At 50.0% G+C, this 13,353-nt stretch overlaps 1 protein-coding gene across 9 annotated transcripts in view; it reads right to left on the reverse strand.

The window, feature by feature from the left end:
- Positions 1 to 979: 979 nt before the first annotated feature.
- CHLSN (cholesin) overlaps positions 980 to 13,353 on the reverse strand; it is a 95,693-nt gene continuing 83,319 nt past the window's right edge. For 8 of the 9 annotated variants that reach the window (XM_077316519.1, XM_077316517.1, XM_077316520.1 and 5 more), the window contains 2 exons: positions 2,660 to 2,741; positions 980 to 1,830 (listed from right to left, as the gene is read on the reverse strand). In XM_077316519.1, the coding sequence (XP_077172634.1) occupies positions 1,648 to 1,830; positions 2,660 to 2,741 (265 nt within the window). In that variant the 3' untranslated portion in view covers positions 980 to 1,647. Of the gene's footprint in view, positions 1,831 to 2,659; positions 2,742 to 3,154; positions 3,382 to 13,353 lie in introns of those variants that run through there. The other variant, XM_077316514.1, reaches the window with a different exon arrangement.

The following is a 13,353-nucleotide window of genomic DNA, read 5'->3' on the forward strand; positions in this document are numbered from 1 at the left end:
AACCGATCAGAGGGTTTTGATATTGCAGTGTTGGATCAACCGTAGCATAACAAGCCAACTTTTGCGCAGAAGCACCTATGGTCACCCCAGAACTGGGGCTGGGGGGGTGCAGGAATCATAGCTGGCTCGCCCCGTAAGCCCTCTCTACCTGCCACATCGGTCAAAACTCTGTTCTTCTAGAACGGAAGTCTCCCTGCCAGCGTCACAGTGAGTGGGACGGCTCCCGCTGGATCCAACCCACAGCTTACTATTCTAGTGGAAAATGCGTAGGTTGGAACGTTTTCTTGCTATCTTTGGAATCGGCTCCCTTCGAACCAAGCACGGCGCGGGCCCACGAGGAGGAGGCCGACGCTCGAGCGACGGAGACCCCCGTGACTTTTTCAACCGCGCCCAACGGCGTCTGCTTCGGTGACTGAAAGGACAAGGGGCAGGTGACCCACGAGAGAGGGAGAGAGGCCGTCGGTTCAGGAGGCGTGTCAGGAGGATTCCGCCGGCTCAGCTTTGCTGAACGTGCACGGAGGCTGGTGCCAGCGTATTAAATTCCACTGGCGTTACTGCGCTAGCCCAGCACATATTGGATCGCTTAATCATTTGGCTCCCAGGCCGAGTTGTCTTAAAGGGAATGCAAGACGTTAGCGGTTTTCGGAATCGCTAATCTCTTCCATGCTTTCCCCCCCCCGAGGCGCTTCAAGAGAGGCCGTCCGGCGAAGGTTGCGGGAAACCCCAGGCGGAGGCGACGGTTTAAACGACAACGAAGCGCCTGGAGAAATCTGGGCAATTAGAGCTGGTTGAAGACAACCGGTCCAATTAGCACCCTCCAGCTCTGGAACAATGAGTGTTTTGGTTTCCTGTCCCCCAAAGCCAGCAGAGATTCTGCTTCCCGGTGCTGCGATTGGTCCCCCCAAGCTGCAAGAAAGCAAAATTTAGTCAATGGGAAAACAATAGCGAGGGCCAAGGTGACTCCGGATCCACCACAGTGTAAGCAGGATGTCCTTTTATTGAGTACATCACCCTTTGCCTGCTCCTCTTTGTGTGACGGAACTGATTCTTCAACAATGGCACTTTTCAGACACAACGATGGGCCGGCCCAAACCGACTTAGCAAGCAGTATAATCTGCCGTAGTTTTAAGGTCTCTCCCTCCAGCGATCTCTCTCTTACCTCCCTCCCTGCTGTTTGAGATCTTTGCTCTGGCTTTCTAGACACAACTGCCTCAGAGATACTATAATCAGAAGATTTGTTCAGATTTTAAAAGAGGGAGGTTCTGGTTTGCGCTTTGGAGGAGGCAATACCGAAAATGCCATTCTCTTCTCAGGAAGGCGGAAGAGGAATAAATGGGGGCTGTCAAGGGAGAATTATGGAGCCAATTATATGCTTTCGCCAGCTTTGACCAATTGCGAGTTCATAGGCTGTTTTATATCATGGTCAATAATCCAGCATACGGGGCCCTGCTCTTCTAGCGTGTGCCAGTTAATTCTGCAGAATAAACTCTTTATCTTTCCTCACTGACATTTTGGTATTACGGGGACTTTGGCCTGACAGCCGCCTTCCCTGGGTCTTCGAGGCAAACGGATCATATAGGTGGAGTGAGGAAACCAGCGGCAAGCAGGACGAGGGATCCAGAAAGGATTTTTACGACGGCCGTGTTTTCACGACAACAACTGGAGAACATCCCGGATGCGCCTGCGCGTCTCGAGGAGGCCGGGATCCTCCGCCCCGGTGGCGTCGTATTCTTTCATGAGCGCTTCTGCCTTCTGCACGGTTACAGAGCGTGCGCAGCCCTGGAGCCCCTCGAGGTATCGCAGCAAAATGGAAAAATGTCCGTCGGGCACCTTTAAGAGAAAAGAAGGAGAAGGTGACGAGGTCTGCATGGACGGTGCGCCCGAATTGTTGGGCTGATTTGAGTCAAGACCTTGGCGGCGTTGATTTAAAAGAGGAGGAATAATAAAGCTGCTACATAAGCTGCTGGCAAGATTCCCCTGCTCCTGTTATTTGTCCAGGGTGGCTTACAGACATTCCTCTCCCCATTTTATCCTCACAACAACAACCATGTCATGTTGGTCAGGTTTAGAAAGACTGAACCCCAAAATTCAGCCGTGGAGGATCGTGGAAGGGCAGGAATCAGATCCTGAGATTCCCCAGTCTTAGGTTGACACTCCAACTACAAAACACACCGGCCAAAATATGCCTTGATAGGATCACATGGACAGCGCACGTGCAGTAGATGCCCTCCTGTCTAATAACCCCACAGACCAAGGAGCCCCATCGCCCAGTTTAGCATCTTCAGAATTTAATGTGCAACTACAAGCGGCTGGAGACAATCAGGCTGTGTTTGTCTTAAGTCACGCAATGTTTGCATGGCAGTTCAGGCAAGAACGGAGGGCAGGGATATTTTTCTATTCACCCTTAAAAACTGTTATGCGCAAAGCTGCCTCAGACGCATTCGGTCCTTTTTTTCGTCTGTCGAGATCAGCACTGTCCAATCAGATTGCGAGTGGCTCAAATCACCTACTTCTAGGACCTCTATAACTGGAGATGCCGGGGATTGAACCCGAGACCTTCTGCATGCCAAGCAGGGGCTGTCCCACTGAGCCAAGGCCCTTCCCAAGGATGTACCTTTTGGCTTCTGCTCTGAAAAGGAAAGCGAACGTTGGAACGTACCTTGTCTTTATCGTACATGTGCAAAAGAAGCCACGTCTGCCGGGTCTTCTGGAACTTCCACGTTTCGGGGTTTTCAGACCAGCTGCAAACAAAGTTTGAATGAAAGTTACAAATCGGCCTCATTCAGTGAGATTATACACAAACAGCTTGAATTCCTTCACCCCACCTCCCCCCATTAACAAGGTCCTGCAACAGCTTCAGTCCTGTGCCTGCCCTCTGAGTTTCAAAGGGTCCCAATCCCTACACATCTGGGGCCCTTGAATGAAGCCCCGACCCTCTGCTCAGTCACCAGGCTGTCTATGTGTGGCAAACACATTGGGGGGGGGGAGAGTCCGTGGCACAGTAATACGAACGCTCAGAAACCCAACGGAGGTCTGCAAGAAACCTAATTTATCGACACATCAAAAGAGACCTCAGATTAGAACTTTGCTGCCCTCAAAGATATGCTCAAAGACGATCCCCTTGCAAAACCGAAATAAAACCTGCTCACGGGACCTGGAGAAAGCATCCGGAATCCCACCCAGCCTGACGACGGCTGAAGGCATCAGTCGGGCCCCAAGCAGAGCCGGGAGTTGCCAACCCAGCTGGAGAACCTTCGTCTGAGCTGGATCCCATTTCAGCCGACTCCGCGCCGTTAAAACACACGGGCTTCTTAAAAATCTCTTTCCCCAAACTCTCACTCTTGGGCCTTGCCGGGGAACACGCTGTCCCCCAGATGTGCTTATCGGTGCGTCCAGATGTCCGTAGTATCTTTCTGGCCAGCTGGTGTGGGGAGGGAGGCCGGCCCCGATCGTGTCACACCGTGACGCTGGAGAAGACAGCCGCCAGTCTCGCCGGGCCTCCCACGATGCGCGCCGTGGGGGTCGGCAGCCGGAGGGGGGAAAGAAGGGCCCCCCAACCGCTGGCACGAGCAAGGAGTCAAGCATGCGGGACCATTTACAAACAGGGCGGTTAATCTCTCTCATTTGTGTGGTTTTCTAAAAAAATAATCACCAGGAGGTGGATCTGTGACCAGCCTTGGGGGAGTGTGTGTGTGTGTGTGTGTGTGTGTGGAACAGGGAAAGGAACATCTCATTTTCTTCTTCCCCCGCAATACCACAATGGCACAAACCATCTGATGCTGGCATTAAAAACGTTCTTGGTGGGGAGCAGATCTGAGCTTGGCGGAAAGCCGATCGCTTATTTTGGATGCTTCCAAGGGATTAGCTGGTTTCGCTCCCTTTCGTTGGGACTCTCTCCCCACCCGTCCCTTTCTTCCTGGCCTTGGCTGAGCTCTGAGAGGAGGAGGCACCAGGGGAAGGAAAGAGGAATCCATGCCTCCGTCCGGCTGATTTTGCTATGCTACTTCTCACCTATGCCCTTCAAGGTCAACTCACCTACACTGTTATCTTTAACAACTAGATTCAAGTCCACTGGCACATTTGAGGCCAAGATGATTTTCGGGGTTTCAAGGGTCTTGAACTTGAGCTTTCAAGGGTCAAAGGAGCACTGACTTTCGAACGTGTATGCCCCTCCAAGTCTTCTTGGTCTCTAAGGTGCTCTAAGATTAGAGGCCCCTACAGCATGCTGGATTCAGCCGGAGACCTGACTCTCGGAAGCGATTTTGTTTTGGTGCGTCGCTAGGATCCGGGAGGCCAGTTTACAGCTTGGCGCGTTTTCACTGGAAATGCATGTATTATTTGTTTCATGCGCGTGTTCTATTTTGAGAGGTTTGCGAGCAGGCGGAGGCGTGCGGCTGGCAACGCACCCGAGACTTAATCGGAAGCACTGTCCGATAGGCACGAACAGATGTTTCTTGTATAATTTTAGGTTGTGCGTTCTTCCTTGCAGGCCCCCCTCTGTTGTTATGGACACAAGGAAAAACCGTTCATTTGTACTGGTAGGATAAAGCATTTCGGGTTCGGCGGACCTGCCGGGACGATTCAGAAATGATTTGACAGAATTTACCTTTCAAAAGAACCACAGTAAAATTTCGCTGATTCTGCACGGACTAGTTGCGGAAGATGAGGGGATTTTATCGTCCAAAATGGATCGGAGAGCGTAACGATAAATTAAAACACTGAAATACTCTCGGTTTGCAATGGTTTCAGGTGGGCGTCTTGGAATGAAAAGTGGGAAGGGGTAACTGAAGACCATCCAGTCCAACACCCCATATTATGCAGGGGGAACTAGGCAACAGAATCTCAGAATCATGCTGCAGTCAACTTCAGGTTCTTTTATATGGTCACAGAGCAGAATGCAAAGAGGGAGCATGATGAAACTTTTAGTCTTGTGGTCCAAAATGACACGTTCTGAGGTCATGGTGCCTTCAGCAAAAGTTACACGCTTCTAAGTCAACTTAAAGCCAGTGGGGTTAAGGAGGGCTATAGCTCTGCCTTGGACAGGATTTTTCAACCAGGGGTTCTTGACAGCCCCGAGGTTTCTTGATAACCCTGGAAGGGTTTCTCGCATGGGCGGATACCGCATGGGCGGATACTCTGTCTTCTTGGTGCTTGGGGGGGGGGGGGGGAGGAGACAGCAGGAGGTCTTCTGGAGCCCTGGCCGTGCTGATGGACCTTCTGAGAGCACCTGGGGTTTGGCACACAGGGCTGGCCTGGAGGGGCCCTTGGCCTATTCCAACATGGCTTCTCTTCTGTTATTAAAACGGACGCTTTGGATGACCTTGTACCCCACTGAGCTCCCTGTCCGCCTCAGGCTCTGTCCCCAAATCTTCCGGGGTTTCCCAATCTGGACCCGGCAACCCTAATTACCAATGAACTAATATAAGGAAACGTTTTCGAAACGGAGAAGGCAAAAACTTCTTGGTTCCCCGCTCTTCTTTCGAGGCGAAACGACACAGACCAGAACACATGCTTCTGAGTTGCTGATATCCCTATAAAACGAACGACGACTTTCCGGTGCGGTCCTACTAATGACAAAGGCAAGAAGCTGTATTAAAGTTCTCTGGGGTTGGGAAACTTGCCACGACGCCCCAGAACTCACCGATTAACACTGTTTTAAATTGAAATTTTATTTTCGGTCGACAAGCTCCAGTGCTTCCCTACGGTACAGCTCTGCTCGAATATTTCACTCAGTGTTTCATATTTCCCGGGGGTCAGTTGGAATTGTTACTTCTTTACAAGATATAGTATGAATTTGCTTAACAAGGAAACATTAAAAAAACACCTCACCAGGTCAGCAAATTCTTTCTGGGGAATAAAAAAAAAAGCAAAAACCGCAGTCCTGATTTCGTAAATCTGATTTGCCAACCGGCTTTTGGACCCACCCGTGACACAGGCTGCGTTTGCAACGAAAAAGCTGTTTTATGGAAACCACCTAAGAAAAGGAACGTGCCGCTTGAAGGACGAGACCAAAATCCCTCCCTTCTCCTTCTGCGACACAGAGAGAATGTTTCGAGTTTAATAGAAGACTCGTTTTCCTGCGTGTGGGAAGTTCACGTCAAGGTTGCTGAATCTTTTCGGAATTCAGCCACTGATCCGACTGAATGCAATTACGACATGACCTGGAGCATAAACGAATTGCTGGGGAAAATTCACCGGCGTTGAGGTTTCGTTTTTGCTGGGAACGAGTACGACTCCGAAAGGAAGTCTTCAATACGACCCCCCAGCCCTCCTGAAAGTCAGATTCGAAAATCAAGCCGCTTTTACAGGGAAGGACAGGGCTGTGAAACATGAGCTTTGTGCTAAAATATTTCACACCTGTTACGCACTTTTGTGCCTTGCAGGAAGTGCTCCCGGTGGGGCTGTGAGCCTCAGCGTTCACCTGGCATCCCAGCGGCTGCGTTTTATCCGAGAGCGCCTGGGGTTAGGGAGACCCACGGACGAGTCACACTGAAGGAGGAGAGGACAAAGGAGGAGGGTGGTACTTATTAACCACACTGTTCTTGTCCTTCATGCTGAGGGTCACGAGGGTATGATGAAGATCAACCAAAGGCTTAGCTTGAGGAAAGACCGCGTGGTGTCGAGATTAATCTGGAGAACTGGGTTGGACTCCCTGCTCCTCCTCCACAGGCAGCCAGCTGGGTGACCTTGGGCCGCTCGGTTCTTTCAGAGCTCTCTCAGCCCCACTGTTGCGGGGAAAGGAGGGGAAGGCAAGCCTTTGGGCAGTAAAAAGTGGGTACAAGAAACCATGGGATCATCGCAAGATAGCAGTGCTCGATGGCACTTCCCTCATCTGATTTTGCCGGCCAGCTGGTTAGTTATACTTGTTGCTGGAGCCCAGCCTTTGCCTAAATGCTGGGTGCTCACGGACAAAACGAGAACGCATTTCGAAATCTCATTTTCTCATTTTCTTGTTTTGGAGGGTTCGTGGCTGGTTACTGTCACTAACTGGCCCTGAAACCCAGCTGGGACCGGCGGGTGATCCGAACAGAGGGTCAGATGCCTTTTTATTGTCGTGGTTATCGAGGTGGTTTCGGTCTTCGGCATGCCTCTGCCCAAAGGCCGCTTTTGAACCAAAAGACTTGCATAAATATTGTGACAGCCTAGCTTCACGCAGACAAAATGGCAGGGGATCTGGGACCCCGAACATCAATCACTCAGCATCTCTGGCATTTTGGGAGCCTGGCAGTCTTGAGTTGTTACTTTAAGACCCGTAAAAATGAGCTGGGTGTTTGCGGGTGAGTGGGTGGGAAAGGGAGAGCGTGTTGCAACTACAGGGCAAAGGGGAGGGGGCTGTGGCTCAGAGGGAAGAGGATTTAGTTGGCAGGCAGAAGGTCCCAGGTTCTCTCCCTGGCATCTCCAGTTAAAAGAAGAGAGGAGACGTGAAAGACCCCTGCCTGAGACCCTGGAGAGCTATTGCCTGTCTAAGGTAGACAAGATTAACCTTGGTGGACCCAGGGTCTGAATCAGTAGAAAGCAGCTTCATGTGTGCATATCTCTGTTTATACTTTCGGTTTTGTTGTGTGTGGTTATAAAAAAAATGGGGCAGCTAGCAATGTTTAAGCTGCAAAACCGTGTGTGGTTCCCCAAAAGTGGGGTGCTTTTCTCCAGGAGGTCAAAGGCTCTTTCCGCTGGAGGAAAGATTTTCCGCTAGCAGAACGGAACTGTCGAACGCAAGTATCAATGACTTGGAAAGCAAGAACAACATTGGTATATGGGTCTATTTTGCAAATAGTAGGCTGGCTCCAATTGTGCTCCAAGTAGCCTTCCGCCAATTTAAGGGGTCTTCTGCTGCTGGGAGAGCCACTTCCATTGGCGGAAGTCCCCTCAGATTGGCGGAAGTGCACTTAAGTCGAAGGAAGCTGGTGAAAGGCTCCAAACTTTGCTCGGCCGAGCGAGTGAATGGGAGTAGGAACCACCCCAGAATATTTAATCTGAGATAGGTAATGTCCCTAAATCCTGCGCTAAAGCAGCAGATTTAAAGCACGTGCTGGTTTCAAGTATCAGCATCCTGACGAGATTGACGCTAAAGTAAACTTTGCTGGATTTCAAACATTGTAAAAAAATTAAAATAAATAAAAAGGCCAGTTTAGAAGAAGTTCCCCGGTGAGAATCTTGAATTAAGAAAGGTCAGCAAAACCAGAAGAGATTATGTTCTCAGCGGCAGGAAAAACAGTCCACGGGGGTTCTGAAATTTAGATAGAAGTGGATTGTTGGGTCCACCTGCTGAGCACTCGGTCAGCTTTACATAATTAAGTCCAGATTTTCCTCCATGTTTGTCCATTGCAGCCATCGTAGAAACCCAATCCCCCCCGTTTAAAAACAACAACGCAGTTTATTATATAAAAGGAAACCAAACAATTATTAGGTGAGTTTCCATGACTCAAGCAAGCAAGCAAACAAACAAACCTGAGAGAGAGCAGACCTTGTGGGAGTGCCTGGGCAGGGACCCTGCATGCCAAAAAAAGAACAAGCCTGATACAGGCTTGAATGTGGGCTCCTCAAAATGCACACGGTGACACTTTCTCTGGCAGCAGGCTTTGATCCTTCTGGACCTGAGACTCATTTTTAATGCCTAGGTGACCACCTGGGGTCTGTTCAGGAATGTTACAGGAAGTGATCTGGTGGAATGGGGTGAGGGATCCTATTGAAAGATCTGTGGGCATGAAGGGAGGAGCAATTCTAGGAAATATCTAGAGTAGCGGTTCCCCAACATGGTGCCTGTGGGCATAATGGGACTCTTCCAATACCTTTCCTGATGCCCACAAAGTGCTTTCGGAAAGCGGAGAGGGAGATTTTGCCCAGCAGGGCTATGATTGGCCACTGGAGATTTGATTGGCTGGGCACATATTTCACCTACACCAGGAAAACACAAGGATTTTGACTGTGCGACTGCTGGCAAGATGTGCGGCATTTTGTGGCTGGCCCCGCCTCGTGTTGCAGCCATTTTGTGGCTGGCCCCGCCTCCTGTGGCAGCCATTTTATGGCTGTGCTCGCCAAATTGCATCAGAATCCCATAGGTGCTCGGAGGCCCAAGGAAGTTGGGGACACGTGAACGAGAGGCAAAATCCCAGACACAAGGAGGCAGGGTGCCAGGCAACTAGCGCTTCCTCGATTACTCAAGGCAGTTTCTAACAATGCCCTTGTTACGGGTTCATGATGGGCCCAGCTTTGTTTGGAGCTCTCATGCAACACGGGTAAATGGATTTCCTTCAAGGAGGCAGCCTCCTTTCTGACACAACACCCGTGCGATTAGCATCTCCCTTTTCCGGGCGGCATTCACACCCTTCCCAATTACGAGGTGGTTTCCGCCACCGGAAGTCATTTCAAGGTGTTTCCTTCAAGGAAGGAGTAACCCGTTGGCATTATGACCGGTTTCCTGTTTGGTGCTCATTGAAAGGGACACTCCCACAAGCTGCTGTGTCCCGGACGGCTCAAGGCGTCAGTGACTAAAGGAATACTCGTGCCACAAACTTGAAACAGGATTAGCCGTTGTGATCCAGCCGCCGCCCAAGGAAAACTCTGGACTGACAGAGCACCCTAGCCCCTTAGGAGACCTCAGCAGGTTCATCAGATTGGGGGGGGGGGTGTGGATCCTGAAGAGGGCGGAGTTTGGGGAGGGGAGAAAGCTTGGAGGGGTACAATATTATAGTGTTTCCAAAGCAGCCATTTTCTCCATCGCTTGGAGCTCAATTTTAATCCCTGGAGATCTTCAAGTTCTACATGGAGACTGGCAATATTAAGCACAGGTGTACTTCCGAGGTCCTGTCTTCTGAAAACCTGTACGATACAGCTTCCGATCTGCCCGATTTCATTTTTCTAACATTTATGTCTTAATCTCTCCCCCCACCCCGCCCGCTCTGGCCCCAATGTTTGAGAATATGTTTGCTCCTCTGGCTCTGAACGAAGCACTGAGTCCAATATTTTTACCGTCTAACTGCCCCACAACAACGGAGAATTTTTGTGTTAGCTAGAACGAAAGCTCTGCCTTCTGCTGCGTTTTATGGAAGATTTTTCTTTAAAATCGCAGTTTCAGCTAGGCCTCGTGGACAACACCGCACAGAATCCATTGCGTGAGGTTGTTTTCCATTGTCCATTTTACTACACTACCTGAGCTTAATTCCGAAACTTATTGCTTTGTAAAAGAGAACGGCAACCTGACGAAATTAAGGCCCTATTTCTTCCGACTTCCCAACATCCCGTCTTAATTGAATCACTTGCAAAATTTGTACCACTGGCAAGGAGGTGTCGTGAACGTGTCCTGGCTCATTCTAATGTACCATATTAGCTCTTGTTTACTTGGCTTAAATTGCAGGAGGATCGAATGCATCTTGTTCCCTTATATTGTACCGTTTATAACCTGCCAATAAAGGCTTCGTCACTGTTGTTGTCTGAGGGAGATTTTATGGCCAAGGATTTATCAAGCTTACAGCAGCACAGAAAGATAATTTGGCTCAGGGCTGGCCAATCGTGTTCCAAACGAACTGCCCAAAGCCCTCCGTTTTGGACAGACATGGTTTTCTGCCCCGCCTTTATGGGTCGCGAAGGGAAATGGAGATCTAGAAGCCCAAGCAAGACAGACCTTTCCAAGGACACCACCAGGAAACAACTTTTTAAAAAGGGTTTGCAGGATGGAAATTAAGGGCTGCTTGTTGCAGAAAAAAAAAAGTTGGTTCTTAGATGCCACTTTTCTCTACCTGAAGGAGTCTCAAAGCAGCTTACGGTTGACTTCCCTTTCCTCTCCCCACAACAGACACCCTGTGAGGGAGGGGAGGCTGAGAGAGCCCTGAGATTACTGAAGGAGAAAAAGAGTTGGTACTTAATACGCTGCTTTTCTCTACCTGAAGGAGTCTCAAAGTGGCTTCCATTCACCTTCCCTTTCCTCTCCCCACAACAGACACCCTGTGAGGGAGGTGAGGCTGAGAGAGCCCTGAGATTACTGAAGAAGAACAGTTGGTACTTATATGCCGCTTAGGCCTGACTTGCTGCAACAGGGGTCCTCAGCGTGGCGCCCACCAAGAGAATGCAAAGGCTCCAACACTGCCTCTCTGCACGTCACGTTCCCTCCAGGCTCCCCCCGGGACCTTGGTACATTCTTTCCATCCTCACTGTGGTTAAGTTGCATTTGCTCGGTTTGCAAGCGGATATTTCCTCCCGCTCGCTGCACCCTTTCCTCCTTTAGAATACCGACTGCAAGAGCGTTTTCATTCCTCTGCTCTTCCAGCTTATAGACTGTCCTCGACCTGGGCCAGGGCCTTTTAGATCCTGGCCCCGACCTGATGGAATGAACTCCCGGGAGAACTAAGGGCTTGCAAAACGGAGCTTTCCTGCCAGGTCTTCGGTTGAAGTCAGGGCTAGGAACAGTGGGCCCCTCCTGAGGCTATGGGGCAACATCTAGTGTAAAGGTAAAGGTAAAGGTATCCCCTGTGCAAGCACCGAGTCATGTCTGACCCTTGGGGTGACGCCCTCCAGCGTTTTCATGGCAGACTCAATACGGGGTGGTTTGCCAGTGCCTTCCCCAGTCATGACCGTTTACCCCCCAGCAAGCTGGGTACCCTCACCCTGAAAGGCAGATGGCTGCGGGGACTGGGGCAGAATTATGTTGCCAGCCTTGTTTCATTTTAACGTTTTGTCTGCTCTGTTACAGGATTGCATGATGATTTATGGGGATTTTTATATATAGTCTCCAGAGAGTGGCGGGCTAAAAATCTCATAAACAAACACGCAACTGAGAATACTTTTTGAGCTGAGGGCCAGGCGACCCACCCGGCTCGTGCGCAGGCCGAAACGGCGGGCAAAGAGTCACAGCTGCTCCGCACGCTGAGCATGCTGCCGTCACCCCTTCATGAAAATTACGCAACCGAAGAGGGGCACGTCTTCTTCTCCCCCCACCCACCCCGGCCCCCAGTGTGGAATGCTATCAATTTCGTCCCCTCCGCCCTGAAATGTTATAAGCAAACCATTCAGACTGTCTGGGTATTTTGGTCTTAAGCGCTGGCGGGAGATAGGAAACTGGCCCCCTTCCAACTGGGGAACCTATAGTTTGTAACGTGCTTGGCTCTTTCAAGTGGAGGCCGGGTCTCTCTTTGGAAAGGAAGAGGATAAACACGGCCCTTCGTGTTTATCTGGGTCTTGTCGCTTGCTTCTGCGAGCCAGGGAAGCTTTCTTCTTCTTTAAACACGGCCTTCTGCTTGTTGTTGTTCGGCCCAGGAATTTTAAGCCCTCGACTAATTACGGTAAATAACGTTTTGAAGTCTGGAACCGCTCACTGGGGCGGGCATAGCATTATAAAACCCCGGGCGTGCAAATGCAGGCCTTTGTTCTTCGCCAACTTTTTGGGTCTAAAAAAGCAATTCTGCAGAGAGTTCTTTGATATCCTCCAAACGTCACGCCAAATACTGCGCCTCGCATAATTCGAAGCTGCCTGTCTCCAAATCACTTAGTAGAATTTCATTGTGCCGGGAAGGAACACGGGGCCGTTTCCTGCAAATCAACTTATTATGTGCAGCAGAAGTGGCTGCTCGACAGTCCCGGGGGTATTCAAAGATGCAATGCAGAATCCTCCTCTGTGTGTGTGTGTGTGTGTGTGTGTGTGCTCTTTGCTCACAACAATTCTAGAGCCAGATTTCCAACCTCTGCTATCTGTTCTGGATAAATTTCTCCTCTGGGATCTCCAGTGCAATCCTAAACAGAGTCTACACTCTCCCAAGTCTTCAAGATAGTGAGGAGGGATTAATTTCTCTGTCATTATTGTCACTATTAATTTATTATGAGCAGTGACTTCAATGTATCGTTCTGCTACGTTCTATGTGAACCGCCTTGAGCCTTATGGGAGGGCGGTATACAAATGCAATAAATAAAATAAAATAATGAATTAAAAAAAATTAGGTCTTTCAGCTGACTGGCTGAGTTAAACATTTCAATCAGATTCCTAAAGTTCACTACCAGAAAGCCAGTCCCCTTTGGGACTGCAGAGATAAAGGAGAGGAAATGCTGGAAAAGTTGCTGTTTTTTAATACTGCTTTTCACTACCTAAAGGAGTTCCCAAGCGGCTTTCCCTTCCTCTCCCCACCACAGACACCCTGTGAGGGAGGTGGGGCTGCAAGAGCTCAGGGAGAACTGCTCTGCAAGAACAGCTCTAATAGGCCTGCGACTTGCCCAAGGTGTTTGGCGTTAATAACGCCAGTAAAGGTATTTGATTCGATTCGACTCGCCCAAGGTCACTCAGGTGGCAGCATATGGAGGGTTAAAGGGATCAGATGAGAGTCTGCCGCCCTTTAACCACTATGCCACACTGGCTCTCTAGCTGGTTCT

This window comes from Paroedura picta, chromosome 17 (assembly GCF_049243985.1).
Source record: "Paroedura picta isolate Pp20150507F chromosome 17, Ppicta_v3.0, whole genome shotgun sequence".
Lineage (NCBI taxonomy): Eukaryota > Metazoa > Chordata > Lepidosauria > Squamata > Gekkonidae > Paroedura > Paroedura picta.